Source organism: Leishmania panamensis (genome assembly GCF_000755165.1).
Source record: "Leishmania panamensis strain MHOM/PA/94/PSC-1 chromosome 18 sequence".
In the NCBI taxonomy this organism is placed as follows: Eukaryota; Euglenozoa; class Kinetoplastea; order Trypanosomatida; family Trypanosomatidae; genus Leishmania; species Leishmania panamensis.
In genome coordinates this window covers 411,032-425,105 of record NC_025863.1, presented here as the reverse complement: position 1 = coordinate 425,105, position 14,074 = coordinate 411,032, and the positions used below count along the sequence as shown (strand labels likewise).

At 61.5% G+C, this 14,074-nt stretch overlaps 3 protein-coding genes across 3 annotated transcripts, besides 1 other annotated feature; all 3 read right to left on the bottom strand.

The window, feature by feature from the left end:
- Positions 1–116: 116 nt before the first annotated feature.
- LPMP_181050 (hypothetical protein) lies at positions 117–4,448 on the bottom strand (the record flags this gene model as incomplete). Its single annotated transcript, XM_010699637.1, has 1 exon — positions 117–4,448. One exon carries the CDS (start codon positions 4,446–4,448, stop codon positions 117–119), a length of 4,332 nt encoding a protein of 1,443 aa, XP_010697939.1.
- Positions 4,449–5,104: 656 nt separating this feature from the next.
- Positions 5,105–5,613: a repeat region.
- A 210-nt stretch (positions 5,614–5,823) lies between these two features.
- Positions 5,824–9,852, bottom strand: LPMP_181040 (5-oxoprolinase, putative; the record flags this gene model as incomplete). The annotated part of the gene is made up of 1 exon (XM_010699636.1): positions 5,824–9,852. One exon carries the CDS (start codon positions 9,850–9,852, stop codon positions 5,824–5,826), a length of 4,029 nt encoding a protein of 1,342 aa, XP_010697938.1.
- Positions 9,853–11,539: 1,687 nt separating this feature from the next.
- Positions 11,540–14,011, bottom strand: LPMP_181030 (hypothetical protein; the record flags this gene model as incomplete). The annotated part of the gene is made up of 1 exon (XM_010699635.1): positions 11,540–14,011. The coding sequence occupies one exon, from the start codon at positions 14,009–14,011 to the stop codon at positions 11,540–11,542; it is 2,472 nt and encodes an 823-aa protein (XP_010697937.1).
- Between the last annotated feature and the right edge of the window lie 63 nt (positions 14,012–14,074).

Genomic DNA, 14,074 nt, shown 5'->3' with positions numbered 1-14,074 from the left:
TCGGTCGTCGTCGTCGTCGTCGTCGTCGTCGTCGCGCGCGCGCGCGTCCGCCCCGCCCCGTCGGCGGCGCCGAGGGGCCCCCTTTGCCGCCGGGCCAGCGCGTTTTGCCAGCCCCCTCATGGCCACGAAATGTGCACAACGTATTCGGGATAGCAGCGGGCCCACGGGCACGGCACCCAGATCGCAGGCGGTTGCTGGGCTTGCCGCCCTGTACCCGCCAGGCGCCGCGTGACGAGATGGCTGCGGCGCTGGGCGGCATACGATAACTTATTGTACTGCGCCGTGGTCATGTCCGCCTCGCTTTCCGCAGCGGCGAACTCCTCCTCGGTCTCTTCAAGAGCCGTGCCGAGCGCCACGCGGCAGATGACGCCCCACAGGTCAGCACAACCGTCACAACGTGTTGGCGGCGCGCCGAGCAGGAAGGGCAGCATATCGTTGCTGGGTGTAAGCTGCGCCGCGCCTCGTCGCAAGGAGCGGAAGCCGTCTTGGCAGTGCTCCCATGCCACCTCCTCCTCCGCGCACGCGCACCACAGGTAGCGCTCATGCACCTCGAAGTCATCGCTGCACAAGAGAATTGGAGGGGCATGCGCCACCATGGACGGCAGCATGTGGCTGCCGCGACGCAACGAGGCCATCTTGCGCCGGCACTGCCAGTACGTTTCCCATAGTGAGACATGGCGGTTGTGGTAGACTCGCACTGCGGCGGCTGACGCCGTCAGGATGGCTGGAAAGTGGAACGGCGTCGCGTCCACAGCGACAAGCTGCACCGGTGGTGCGGCGCCGTGGATCGCCCAGGAGGCGGGGTACGCCACCTGGTTCGAGAAGATGTCGAAGTCGCCGGAGCGGAGCTCCAGGAAGCGGCGCACAAACTGTCGTGCGTCCAGCAGTGACCAGCGCGGCTCCTCTTCCCCTACGAGGTGAGCCGCAACGGCTTCCATGACACGGGCCATGTCATCCGAGGCGGCGTCCCCCTCTGTCCTGCTGCCGCCGGGAAGAGGTGGGGACTGTCTCGAGGTGGGCGGCAGAGCCGGCGTGGCGGAGCTGCTACGCGCCGCGTTAAAGAGAGGCAGCAGCTCCGTAAGCAACATGATGCCAACGCCCATGACGTCGCAGTACTGGCGGTCGGCGAGGCTTGGCGCCGGCGTGGTGACAACGGTGGGCTCCTCGGCTGTCGCGGGGCTGACGGAGTTGAAACCTTCCCAGGTGGGGTAGAAGACGCCGAGGGCTGTGTTGCCAAAATCATCGTAGGTAAAGGCGCCGAGACGGATGTGTCCGTGTACGAGCTGGCAGGCGTGCAGGCACACCACGCACTCCAGAACGTCGTGCAGCCAGCGCAGGCCGAGCGGCTCTACCTGGCGTCGCACGTCGTTGACGGAACGAAAGCGCTGTTGGGTGGCGCCACGCACGTAGTGCACAAACATCTCTTGACGCTCGCGGTTGTAGAAGACGTCGCGGGCTGACACCACCCGGTCGCTGCTGCACATGCCTGGGACAGCCACCTCCTCAGCCAAAATGCGCTGCGCGAGTGTACGGACACTCCTCACGCCTTCCCTGCCCTGTGCGCCAGCAAAGGAGTAGCGTTTCAGCCAGCACGGCGTGATCTCCCCAGTGAGTGGGTCATTGTACAGTGCCTGGAGGAGCGTCATCCCAACCCCCTGTGGGCTCACCACCGTGTCCTCGATGACCTCGTTCGCCTCGAAACTGCGCAGGAGGGCGCCAATGACGTCGCCCTCCTGCCCGCCCATCGCCGGTTTCCCCCACGCAGCGCTGTCGGACGAGTCGTGCGAGGGGAGGCGAGATGTGAGCGAGTCAAGCGGGTTCACTGGTTCGACCTCGACGCACGTGTAGTGGAGGAGGGTGCGCTCACGCTCGAAAGCGACAAAGCGGGGCGTCCAGTCGTGCCGTGTCGGAGCCTCCTCATTCAGACTGTGCCCGTAAACGTGACTCTCTTTTCGCACTCCGACGACGCTTTCAACGCACGTGGACGGCAGCTGACGCAGCGTCGCCGTGAGCTCCGGGAAGTGGGCGGCACAGGTGTTCGCCCACTCTGCCACGCCCACGTCCACCTCTGCCATTTGCTTTTGAAGCAGGAGTAGTTGGGTTTGATAGTCGTCGATCCGCTTTGCGGCTTCGGGGCTGCAGGCGAGGCCAGGCGCCGTTGAAGGCGGGGCGTCGCCGCCGCACCTCTGCACATCACCCCGCAGTGCGGCGTACTCCAGCTTCAGCTCCGCCAGAAGAATTCGCAGTGTTTCCTGCTTTCGACCCCACGCCTTGAAGTACTCGCTGCACTGCTGCCGCGCAGTCGCGAAGGCGTGGGCCGCGTAGTCGGCCGCAAGGGCGTTGCTCGCCGTCAGGCCGATCTCCTTCACGTCCTCCCCAAAGGATGAAAAACCCGGCACCTTCCGCGTGGCCCACTCTTCCATGCGCCCCTGCCACGGTGCCCGCGCTGCCGTGCCGGCCGCCTCGATCTGCGTGTGAATGCGTAGGAGTGCGTCTAGCGTCTGGCGACCCTCGTCCTCGTTGCGGCTTGTGGCTGGACGCCCGTCCGCTTCGCGTTGCTGGCAGGCGCGGAAGTAGCTCTCCGCCATTGCCTTGGCGGTGCGCCACAGCTCCAGCAGGGAGGTGAGCTGTTGACTGGTTTCCCGCGTGAAGACGGCGGCGACGATGGCGCCACGGACCTCCTCCCGCTTCGCCACTGCCTCCTGCACGGTCGACCAGCGGAAGGCGCGAAAGATGTATTGCTTTGCTGCGCCCAACGGCTGCACCTTCTCGCGATGGTGGTTCGCTGCTGCGTGCCCCGTGCTCTCCTGAGGGGTCGCTGCCAGTGCTTGCGCGCGCAGTGAGATGAAGTACTGGAGCCGCTGAAAGAGGCCCACATCCTGGCGCAGCTGGGCCCACCGTCTGGGATCGTCAGAGACCCGGATCAGTCCAGAAAACGTGATCACTTCCGCGGTAGCCTTGTAGACCTCATGCAGGGCACGCAGCACACGCGTGACGCTGCGCTGGCGCCCCGCCGCCACCGCCTCGGTGTCCTCGTAGTCGTCCTCGTCACTGACGCTGTCAATGTCGCCAAGACTCCCAGACTTCTCTGGTGCCGCCTCATCGCCGCCGTCACCTGCCGCGCCGGCGGCGGAGAATGAGGAAAGCGCGGCAGTGACGTCGCGGCGGTGCATCTCAGCCGGAGTTCCAGCCTCCAAGGCCAGCAGGCCAAACTGATGCAGGTCGTTGGCGCCAACGCGCGAATTCGTTGCTGGCCGGAAGAGTGAGCGGAGGTAGCTCACGATGACGTTGCCACGGCGACGCCGCGAGGCGCCATCGGCGTGCGCCGCGGTCCCGGGTCTGCCTTCCGCACTGCGCAGGAGCGACGCGCAGTCACTGTCCCACCCCTGGCAGAAGGCAAACAGCTCGAAGTCTTTGTTCAGCTGCGCCGCCAGCTCGGTAGACCCACCGCGATCCGGGTGATGTACCAACAGCAAGGCTCGGTAGACCTGCCGGCACTGCGCCCGCTCCTTTACAAAGCCCCACTTCCGCTGGAGTTGGACCGCCGCAAAGTGCTGCAGAGAGACGGGCATGCGTGTGATGTCGCCCGAGGTCCTGTAATCGACCAGGTCGTTTGGGCTTTCCCATCCGCTCGCCACCCGGTAGTCGGCGTAATGCTGCACAATGCGGCACGTCCCCAGTGTGGACAGATCGTGGCGGCGCTCCATCAGCACCTCAAAGCGGCGGCGCGCGCCGCGCTCATCCACGGGGTAGCCATACTGGTTGCGAAGCTGGAGACGCGCCATGAAGCGATCGACATAGTGCGTCAGAAGCGTACCGACGCAGATGCCCAGCCCAACGGACAGAACCGTCGTCACAGCGAGCTGGCCAGCCACGGGGATCGCGCTGAGACCGATGAGGGCGCCTACGCCGTGACCGATGGCCATACCGAAGCCCATCGTGGTCAACTCTTTTCCGATGTGTAGCGCGACGTCGCCCTTGGTGGTTCGATAACCAAGGGCGGTGAGGTTACCGTCGTGGTACGCCTGTAATACCTTAACCGACTCGTAAACAACAAGTGATGCCGAGATGACCGGGTTGAGGACAGTGCTGCTGGAGAGAAGAAGGCCGTCCGCGATGGAGATGCCGGCCTTGGCGGCGCCGATAGCAATGCAGCGCGTTGTTGGGTTGAAGGGTATGAGAGCACCGCTGCTATGCTGAGCTGGGGCAGGCGAGCGGGGGCGCACCGCGGCACGAGACTCGCCGCGCGGGACGATGGCACCGCGGCTTTCCGCAGGAGTCGGGGCTGTAGCAGTGCTACCTTTCTGCAAACCGGCCGCAGAAACATCTATGCCTGATGTTGTTTCTCGGCACTCACTGTGCGATAGCGGGGGCTCATCTCCGCCGGGAGGTGCTGCAGGGGCGCATTTCTCTGATCTTTTTGTAGGGGAGCCTGTGGGCGCGGGCATCTGTTGTCGAGTGCGTCGTGGTGTCTGGGTTCAAGTGTAGGGGGATGGGGGTGGCGGCTTCGAGCCTCACCTGTGTCCCCGTAAGACGTTGGTACGTCAGTCGCACTGACTGCGGCAAGGGACTTAGTCCCACAGACACACCCGCACGCAACGAGGGAGAGAGCGCTTCACAAGAGAGAATATGAAGTGGGCTGAGAGGCTGAAAAAGTGGAGGAAAAAGCAACAGGGGTGTGTGTATAGCAACGGAGCAAGCGAAAGAGGTCGCATATATGACTCAGAGAGGGAGGATAGCGTGGAGAGGTGCAGTAATGGAGTGAGCTATGCAACGCTTGGCATGCTTACGTGTGTGTGTGTGTGTGTGTGTGTGTGTGTGTGTGCAGGGCTGTGCACGAGCAAGCAGCTTGCGGCACCGCAATAGGTCGAGAACCAGAGAAGAGAGGAAGGGATGGGGCTGACTGCGCATATACAGACGGGCAACATGGCGCTTCGGTGGTTCTCGTTGCATATGAGCACCTTCTGAGAGCGAGTGGGAGTGAGAATGATGTGCGTGTGTGTGTGGCGATGGTGCGGCACCGTTCGCGTGTTTTTCTTCTCTCCGACACACACACATATGTGCACACGTGGATACACGCTACACGAATAAAATCTTCCCATTTAATGCGTCTACTCTCGGCCATACAACGGGAGTTTTACTCCACTCTGCCCCCCGACCCCGCCCCGGGCCCCAATCGCGCGGTGCAAAGCGGCCGTAGGCCACGCCTTGCAGCAGTGCGCCAACTCAGCCGTCTCCGCACCGCCTCGGTATCGCACTCTACACACCCGCCCCTCGCTCCGCAGGCTCTCTCCACCAGTGGGCCGCGAGGGCCGCGCGAGACACATTCGAGCCACGCTGACACGCTGCCCATCATGTGGGTGGTGCAAGTGTGCGCACCGGTGCAGGTCGATCCGACGCAACGCCACGCAGAGCCTGACCGCCGACATCCGCTGCGATACACCGCCCTGGCCCCCCTACGACGTAGGTGCTTGACCCTGTCCCCACCAGAGGTGGCTCAGCATTGGCAAGGGAGAAAGGGGGAGGGGGGCTGCTTGGCTTCTCCACAGAGAGTCGGAGGGGGTGCTGAACCCTGAGATACCACACACGGAGGTGTCCCCCTCGCCATCAGGGTATGCGAAGAGAAGAGAAAGACGCGTGTCATATGCTACGCTCGCTCCGTCGGGTGTGCAGACCGTTCTGAGCTCACCTCTTGCTCTTTTTGTGTGTGCTGCAGTGTTCTTCTTGTTCCTCCTTACCTTTGTGTGCATGCGTGTGCGTGTGTGTGCGCGCGCTCACCATCTACATCCCCTCTGCTCACGTGTCGGTGTCGTGGACCGGTGACTACGACGCGGACTCGGCGTAGCACCCACCACCGCCGGGAGTGAAGAGGGTGATTATGTCGCCCATCTTCACATCCACGACGTTTTTGCCGCCGATGTTGCGAGGGTGGTAGAGAGTCGTTTGCTCCTCCCCCATCCACGGACCACGCTCCTCGTCGTGCAGCATGTCTTGCGCGTTCTTCCACGCAGGCACGCCAGGGGGGGCTGTGCCAGAGGGGGGGACAGGCACATACAACATGTTCAAGCCCCGCTCGCCGCTGCCACCACCAAAGAGACCCTTCGGCGCCAACACGCGCCGCTCTGTCAGCACTACCGCGATCATGTCACGCAGCGCAAGTACACTGCGCACCACGCCGTCGCCGCCGCGGTGGCGGCCTGCGCCGCCCGAGTTGCGGCGAATGCGGAAGGTCCGCAGTAAGACCGGGTAGCGCGCCTCGAAGATCTCGGGGTCGGTGAGCCGGGTATTCGTCATGTTCGTGTGTACGGCAGACGTGCCGGCGAAGGTTGGGCCGGCGCCGCTGCCGCCGCAGATGGTCTCGTAATAGGCGAAGTCACTGGAGCCCAGGGTGAAGTTGTTCATGCAGCCGTGCGAGTTGGCGACGGCACGCAGGGCCATGAGCACTACATCCGTCACGCGCTGGCTGGTTGTCACATTACCTGCTACCACCGGAAGGTCCTCGTCGGGGCTTAGGATGGAGTTGGGCGGCACCACCACCGTGATCGGCTTCATGCAGCCCTGGTTCAGCGGAATGTCCGAGTCGACGAGGCAGCGGATGCAGTAGATGATGGAGGAGTGCACAACGGCAGTCGGACAGTTAGTCGAGTTCATCACTTGGCTTCCGGAACCGGTGAAATCAAACGTGGCTTCGCCGCTGTTCGGCTGGATCGAGATGCGCAGGCAGATCGGGGTGCCGTCATCCATGTAGTCTGTTGCCTGTAGCGTCACCAGGTCCATGTCCGCGCTACTGCTATCCCCTGCTTTGCCGTACTCACGAGCGATGCGCTGCAGCACCCTGCGCGCGGCGAGCTCGGCGGTGGCTTGGATGTGCCTCATGTATGCCTGCACCACCTCTAGCGTGTAGGACTCGATCAAGCCCTGCAGTAACTGGATGCCGCGGTTGTTGGCGGCCACCTGCGCACGGAGGTCAGAGATGCTGTCCTCGATGGTGCGGCACCCGGACATGCCCGGCAGCTTCCCGGGGGCGAGTAGGGTTTCGCGGATGCCGTCCTCGTTGAAGGTGCCTTGCTGGACTAGCTTCAGCGTCTTGATGGCCGCCCCCTCCTCAGTGAGTGTCTTCGAGAAGGGTGGCATGGATCCCGGCGTCGTACCGCCCACGTCGGCGTGGTGGCCACGCGAGGCAACGTAGAACATGATCTTGCCTTCCTGGAAGAACGCGGAGATGACGGTGATGTCGGGCAGGTGGCTGCCGCCGCAGGCGGGGTGGTTCGTCAGCATGACGTCGCCCTCCTTCCACTCCGATCCGTAGTGGTCCCGCTGCCAGCGCACCGCGGCCCCCATAGCCCCGAGGTGCACAGGGATGTGCGGCGCATTAGCGACGAGATTACCGTCGGGGTCGAAGATGGCGCAACTGAAGTCCAGGCGCTCTTTGATGTTGGTCGAGATGCTCGTCCGCTGCAGCGCATTGCCCATTTGCTCTGCTATCGACATGAATCGGTGGGAGAAGATGGAGAGCGGCAGCGGGTTCAGCTCCGTTGTGAACTGCTCCACTACCTGCGCCGTGTGGATGATAACGTTGCCTCTGTCGTTTGTGTACGCCGTGGACTCGTGCTCCAGCAGCACGCTTGTGCCGCTCATGATGAGCAGCGCAGGGCCACGGAGAGGGCCGTTGGCGGGGTCGACGTGGTAGACAGGAATTTCTTCCCAGCCAGAGGCAAAGTAGCTGCGCGTCATGGACACCGGCTGTGGTGGCACCTTCTTTGGCCGAGTCGTGTACGGAGGTTGTTGGTGCTGCTTCTGTGTGGCAGTCGCCGCGCTTGCCGCCTGTGCCTCACGCTCAGATCGACTGTACACTGTTCCACGGGCACGGATGCGCACACCATCGATGATGATGCGACGGGCGCCGCTCAGTACAAAGCCGTACTGCTGCTGATATTGCGCCAGGTAGAGGCGCTTGAACTTGTCAGTGCTTAAGACGACTGGCGCGGCGACCTCCTGGGGATTGTCCTCCGCGATCATCAGGCTTGTGTTGGTGTTCTCGTACTGCATGCTCAGGAAGCGCTCAGCGATAATATGATCGTCTTCGAAGCCAAGCCGATGCAACTGAGCCGTGGCGGAGGCAATGAGCTCGCCGAACTGCTGCTCCAACACGGGGGTTAGCCCCTCCGCACAGAGGTCCAGTCGCACGCTCGCCATGCGCTCCTCCACGACATCCGTCACACTCGTCCCTACCGCACTCAGGATGGAGGCGAGGCGATGCACGTAGATCTTGTTCATGCCTAATGAGCGGGCCATGGCGCACGCGTGCTGGCCGCCGGCACCACCAAAGACCGCCAGCGCGTGCTCGGCGCAGCGGTAGCCGCTGGCCTCGGTGATGTTGCGAATGGGGCGGCACATCGCCTCGTTCGCCACGAGGACAAACGCAAAGGCGAGCTCCTCGACCGACATAGCGGGGCCAGTGTACTTGGCGCTGCTGTCGCATGCGATCTCCTCGGCCAGGGCCTTGAACAGCTTCACAGAGGCCTCCTTGTCCAGCGGCTGGTCAGCGTTGGGGCCAAACGCCTTGGGGAAGTAGTCGGGGTGCAGGTGACCCAGCACCAGATTTGCATCTGTCACTGTCAGTGGACCGCCCTTGCCGTAGCAGGCGGGACCCGGGTGCGCACCGGCAGAGGCGGGACCCACGTGGAACATCCCGTTTTCCCACCGAAGTAGCGACCCGCCGCCTGCGGCGACGGTGTGCACCTGAACTTGCGGAGCCTGGACGGTTGTACCAGCAATCTCAGCCTCAACGGTGTGGTGCACTATGGGCCCTTCGCACCTTGAGACGTCAGTGCTTGTGCCACCCATGTCAAAGCCCACGGCCTGCACGGTGGCACCCAAGTCTTCGGCGCAGGTGTGGGCATATCCCACGACGCCACCAGCCGGGCCGCTAAGGACAGCACGGTAGCCGTAGAAGGTTTCGGCACTCGTCAGCCCGCCGTCGCTCTGGATAAAGTACAGCTGCACACCGGCCAGGTTGTGTATGAAATTCGCCTTGAAGGAGGTAATATAGTTGAGGATGAGCGGGCTCAGGTAGGCGTCCACGGAGGCTGTGGTGGAGCGTGGCACGTACTTGATGAGTGCCATCAGCTCACTGGACAGCGAAATGGCAGGGAAGCCGACCTCCTGCGCAATCTGCTTGACCTGCTGCTCGTGCCTGGCATAGGCATACGAGTGGAGAAGACACACAGCCACGCTGCGGATGCCGGCGTCGTAGGCTGCCTGCAGCTTCTGCCGGATGTCGTCGGTGTGCAGCGGCTGCAGCACATCGATCACAAAGCTCTCCCCACAGCGTACCCACGTCGAGGGCCACACCGCCTGCGACGCGTACGCGGATTGCTCCTTGAGTGACACTGGGCGAATGCGCTCCTTTGCAGTCATCACTTGCTCCGGGAGCGCCCGGGCCTTCACAATGTTCAGCGCAAACAGGTGCGGTCGTGCCTGGTCGCGAATGGTGAGGATGTCCTCGAAGCCTTCCGTCAGCACCATTGCGCAGCGCTCGCCATTGTGTTCCAGCAGCGCGTTTGTCGCGACGGTTGTGCCCATGCGGACCTCTTCAAGGTGCGACGCATCTACCGGGCCGTTGACGGCCACCGTGTCGGGGAGGTACTTGCGCAGAATGCGGCGAATGCCTTCGCTTGGGGCATCGGAATAGTGCTGTGGGTCTACAGAAAGCAGTTTTGTGACTTCCTGAGTCACTGTGCCGTCTGCCTGAGCGACGTGGGCAATAATGTCGGTGAACGTCCCGCCACGATCGATGGCGAAGCGGAAGGAGGGGTACCGCTTCACCCCAGCTGTGACTGTGATCGACATGAGAGGCGCTCCGTGAAAGAAAAAGGTAAAACAAGGGTGTACTTGTGCGTACTCACGCTTAGGTGTTGGTGCTGAGGCAAGGGTGGACAGGCGAACACGTATAAACAAGAAAGAGAAGGCAAAAGGGAACACAGAGTCGGTTTCCGCTCCTGGATGCACGTCTCTCTCTCTCTTCTGCAGTGGCTGCTGGCTCAAGAAGTACTACGCAGGAATGCAGAGCAGGAGGTGTGTGTGTGTGTGGAGGCAGTCAGGGACTCCAAATAGGGGGGGGGGGTAAAGGGAGACGGAGCAGTCAAAGTAGGCGGAGATCCACAACAGGCCAAAAAGCCAAACAAAAGGAAGGCTGAAAAGAGGTGAGGGAGGGGGGGGGCTAAGCACATGTAAGGAGAGTCAAGCCGTCACTTACAGAGAGATGGAGAGAGAGAGAGAGAGGAGGGCACCGACGCTGCAGCGAGCAGAGTACAGTGGGATGGGGCTGAGGGGAGAGGGAGTGGGAAAACACGCACCGAGAGAAAACGACCAACAAGGGTTTCTCGTAAGGAAAAAGAAGGAAAAAGGAGCGTGTGGTACTTCCTCAGGGAGCAGCAGACGTACCAGGGAATTATAAAGCACACACGCACAGACACCAACTGCAGGGAGGGGGAAGGGGAGGGAGCCTCAAATACAGAAGACAATGAACGAGAAAGAAGCACGAGGAGGCAAGCACAACCTACGGCTAGCCCTTGCCACTAGGCAAGATACAGGCACACACACACACACACACACACAAGGAGAGGGGTGCTTGGGTGTGTGGGTGTGCGTGTATGTGGTAATGTGGACGCTGTGTGAGTGTGTTTCGGGTTGACAGTAGAAGAAAAAGGAAAATGTGTTTGCCTTTATGTGCGTCTGTGCCAGAGGGGTGTGCGTGGCTTGTGATCACACAAAAGAGAGATCAGCACCGCAACGCGAGAGGGACGATGATGATGGAGGGGGCAGCGATGCCGAGACTTCCGTAGAAGCAGGAGGACAACAAACAACAAGAGCGTGTATGCCTGTGAGAAAGGAAAGAGAGAGCGAGCGAGCGAGGGCACGCCTCAGCTGGGAGAGGTGGAGAAAAGAGGACAGACGATAGTGGAAGCAGGGGGTAGGCATGGGATGGCGGTAGTGGAAAGGAGCCGAAAACTACTGCAACAGTCGATGCGGGCCCGATCAACACGAGGTCCTGTGTACGTTGCCTACTCCTGTACTTGAGGTGCGTTCATTCGAGAGAGAGAGAGTGAGAGAGAGAAGATGTCTCTCTCTCTCGCTGTGCGCGTCAACGTGCCGGGAAATGTGCTAAGCACTGGACAAGGATATGCGAAGACAGAGATGGCTGAGAGACGGCGCTTGTTGCGTTTACTTGAGGCAGATGAGCGCTTGCAGCAGCGTCCGTCGTCCAGGGGGGGGGGGCGCTATCAAAATAAAGAAAAAAACACAGCACCCGACTCAAGCAATTGGGGACTACTTCAGCCGATAAGAGAGAGAGAGGGAGAGGGGCCGCACAACAACAAACACATCCCGCACAGGCAGACACAGATGGTGTCATCCGCGTGTACGTCGATACCCCTTCTCCTCGACACACACACACACCGTTTATCTTCTCTACTGGGTCGGTGGGAACTGCAAGACGGCCGATGACACGGACATGTTGCTCTTTATCGATGCAGTTCTACGACCCACGGCGCGTCTTGTTCCGCCCCCGCATCATGGGAGACGCGTGAGGCGAGGCTTCTACGTTGCAGTGAGGGAGTCTGTCGCCGCTGCTTCGCTGCCGCCACAGACACCGATATAGCCTGAGGATTAGCAGGAGGAGCACCAATACCACGACCAAGGCGTCGAGCAAGATCATCGCCTTCAACGTCTCGGAGACAGAGAAGGTGGTGAAGACGTAGTATTGAAACTGGCGCGCTGACCACGTAATGAATGGTGCGGGTTCGGTGTCTTTGTAGTGGGCGATGTGCGTAATGGTGCCGTTCGTAAGCGTGAGAGTCGACCTCAACGACAAAGATGGCGTGCGTTCCGTTCCACCGTTCGCCGCCTCGTAGCCGCCGTTCTCTTTCGGCGCCGTCGGGGATGTCGTTGGCTCCTTGTGCACACTTCCGTGTACTGCATTTACTCTGGCATCACGGTACGCAGGGCCATGTGCGTAGGTGAGCATGGAGAGAGGGAAATTCAGCCGGTACACTGGCTGGCCGCCGTTTGGTATGGAAAAGATTGTGAAGGTGGCGTTGAGGACTTGCTCAACGGCAGCGCGGGCTTCTCGACGCCACTGTGGTGTCGGAGAGCGCGCCGCTGACTCGTTCGCTGCTGCCCCCGTTCCCATGGCCCTCTCTATGTCTGTCAGGTACGAGCGAATCGACGGCAGGTGATGCAGGTCTATGGAGAGTCGCAGAGCGCCAAAGTTCTCTCCCACATAGAGGCCGACGCGCCGTGAGCTGGGGAAGAGCAGCGGCATGAGTGTGGGGAGGAAGTACATGTTCGCACTATGTGTCAACCCTGAGCTTGTGACCTCCACAATTGGGTACCCAAACACCTCCCCAATGGCGTGCTCGGTGAAGTCGGCACCCAGCTCGCCCATGTGCACGTCGCCTGTTATAAAGGCCACGCGCTCGACACGGTAGGCTCGCAGTAGCCCTAAGAGGCGGTCCCGAGAGCGCGGGAAGGCTGCCCAGTTCTCTGCGGGCTTCTCATCCAGCATGAACTGAATGCCACTCCCTATGAGCACCATGGCACAGCGTTCCCGCCCATCTTGTGTTGGTGTCGTGTAGTTCTTCAGGGATTCTTCAAACCACACCCACTGCTCAGCGCCGATCGCGTCGCCAGCGTGGGTCGCGTTCGGGCTGTCACGGAACGAACGGGCGTCGAGGAGGACAGCGCAGATGGCGTGCTCATACAGTTGCTGCATGAGGAGTCGCACTGGAGTCCCCCACCCCTTCGTGTCATCCACGACGTCGCTGAAGTCGGTCGTGTAGGCCCCGTAGACGCCCTCGCGGTGCCAGCGTGGGTCGCTTGATGGGGCTCGCAAAAAGTCCAGAAAGAATGCTTGCGTACTGTTACGGTTGGGGTACTCTCGTCCGGCATCGTTCATGCCCATGTCGTGGTCATCCCAGGTACCCCACACCTTGGGATAGGCGTCCGGGGAGGCTTGCATAACGCGCGTGCGATTGCTCTCGGCTGCGCTCAGAAACCTTTGATTGGGTGAATGCAGATTCCAGTCAACATTGTCGCCCCCCGCGACGCAGCTGTCGATGAAGGCGTTGTACTCCAAGGCATCGCGCTGGATTTTCCAGAATCGCTCCACCTCTACCATTGAATTGGTGTGGGGGAAGAGGAGCGACTGCGTGCTCTTGCCATCTGGGATCTTGTCTGCATAGATGGCATCCCCTAGCCAGATCAGGGCGTCCACTGGAACACTGGCTGAGTAGGCGGCGCCACGTGGCGCGGACTGAAAGCGCCGCTCAGGGCCGGGGTGGGGGTGGACTGGGGGCGGAGTCTCATCCAGCAGGAGTCCCGGCGGTGGAGTCCACCGGTATCGCAGACGCTGCATCGCTGCCTTGGGAGAGTCGTACACGGAACCGCATGCACCGAGGGGCACCTCCTCTGCCCATGCTCCTTCATCCGTGTCTGCCATGCGCCTGTGCCGCTCGCTTGAAGGAGCGGCAGCGTTGGCGGTGGGTATCAGCGGTGACAGACCTGCGTAGAGTTTCCGACACGGCGGCGCCGCCGTGGCATTCACCCTAGACAGCATTTCACACTGTGCGGCAACTGCCATGTAGGCCCAGTAGAGCTGACTGAGATCATGCCGATTGCAGCTGATGAAGAAGACTTGATTAATGGCTAAGCTGTGGGAGGCGGGGAGGTTGAGTTGCTCAGAATAGAGTAGTGCTCGCTGCCACTCCTCTTGTCTGTTGTCCGGGTTCCACCAAGCGTCATCCATCGCGAAGTCCTTGACGGAGGCAGGTGTCGAGCCGTTGTCTGCGATCCTGTTCAAGATGAGCAGGAGACACCCAACAGCGAGCAGTGCGATGGGGAGAAGCAAGACAGCGAGGAAGGTTCTCCGGGACTGTCGGGATCTCCAGATTGGTGCGGCGGCGCCGACATGTCCCTTGAGACCCTCTGAGCCAACGACACGTCGCCTCATCGAGACAGCGTTGCATGGACAGGTGGTGAAGGTGGTAGAATAGGTCACAATGGATGTGCGAAT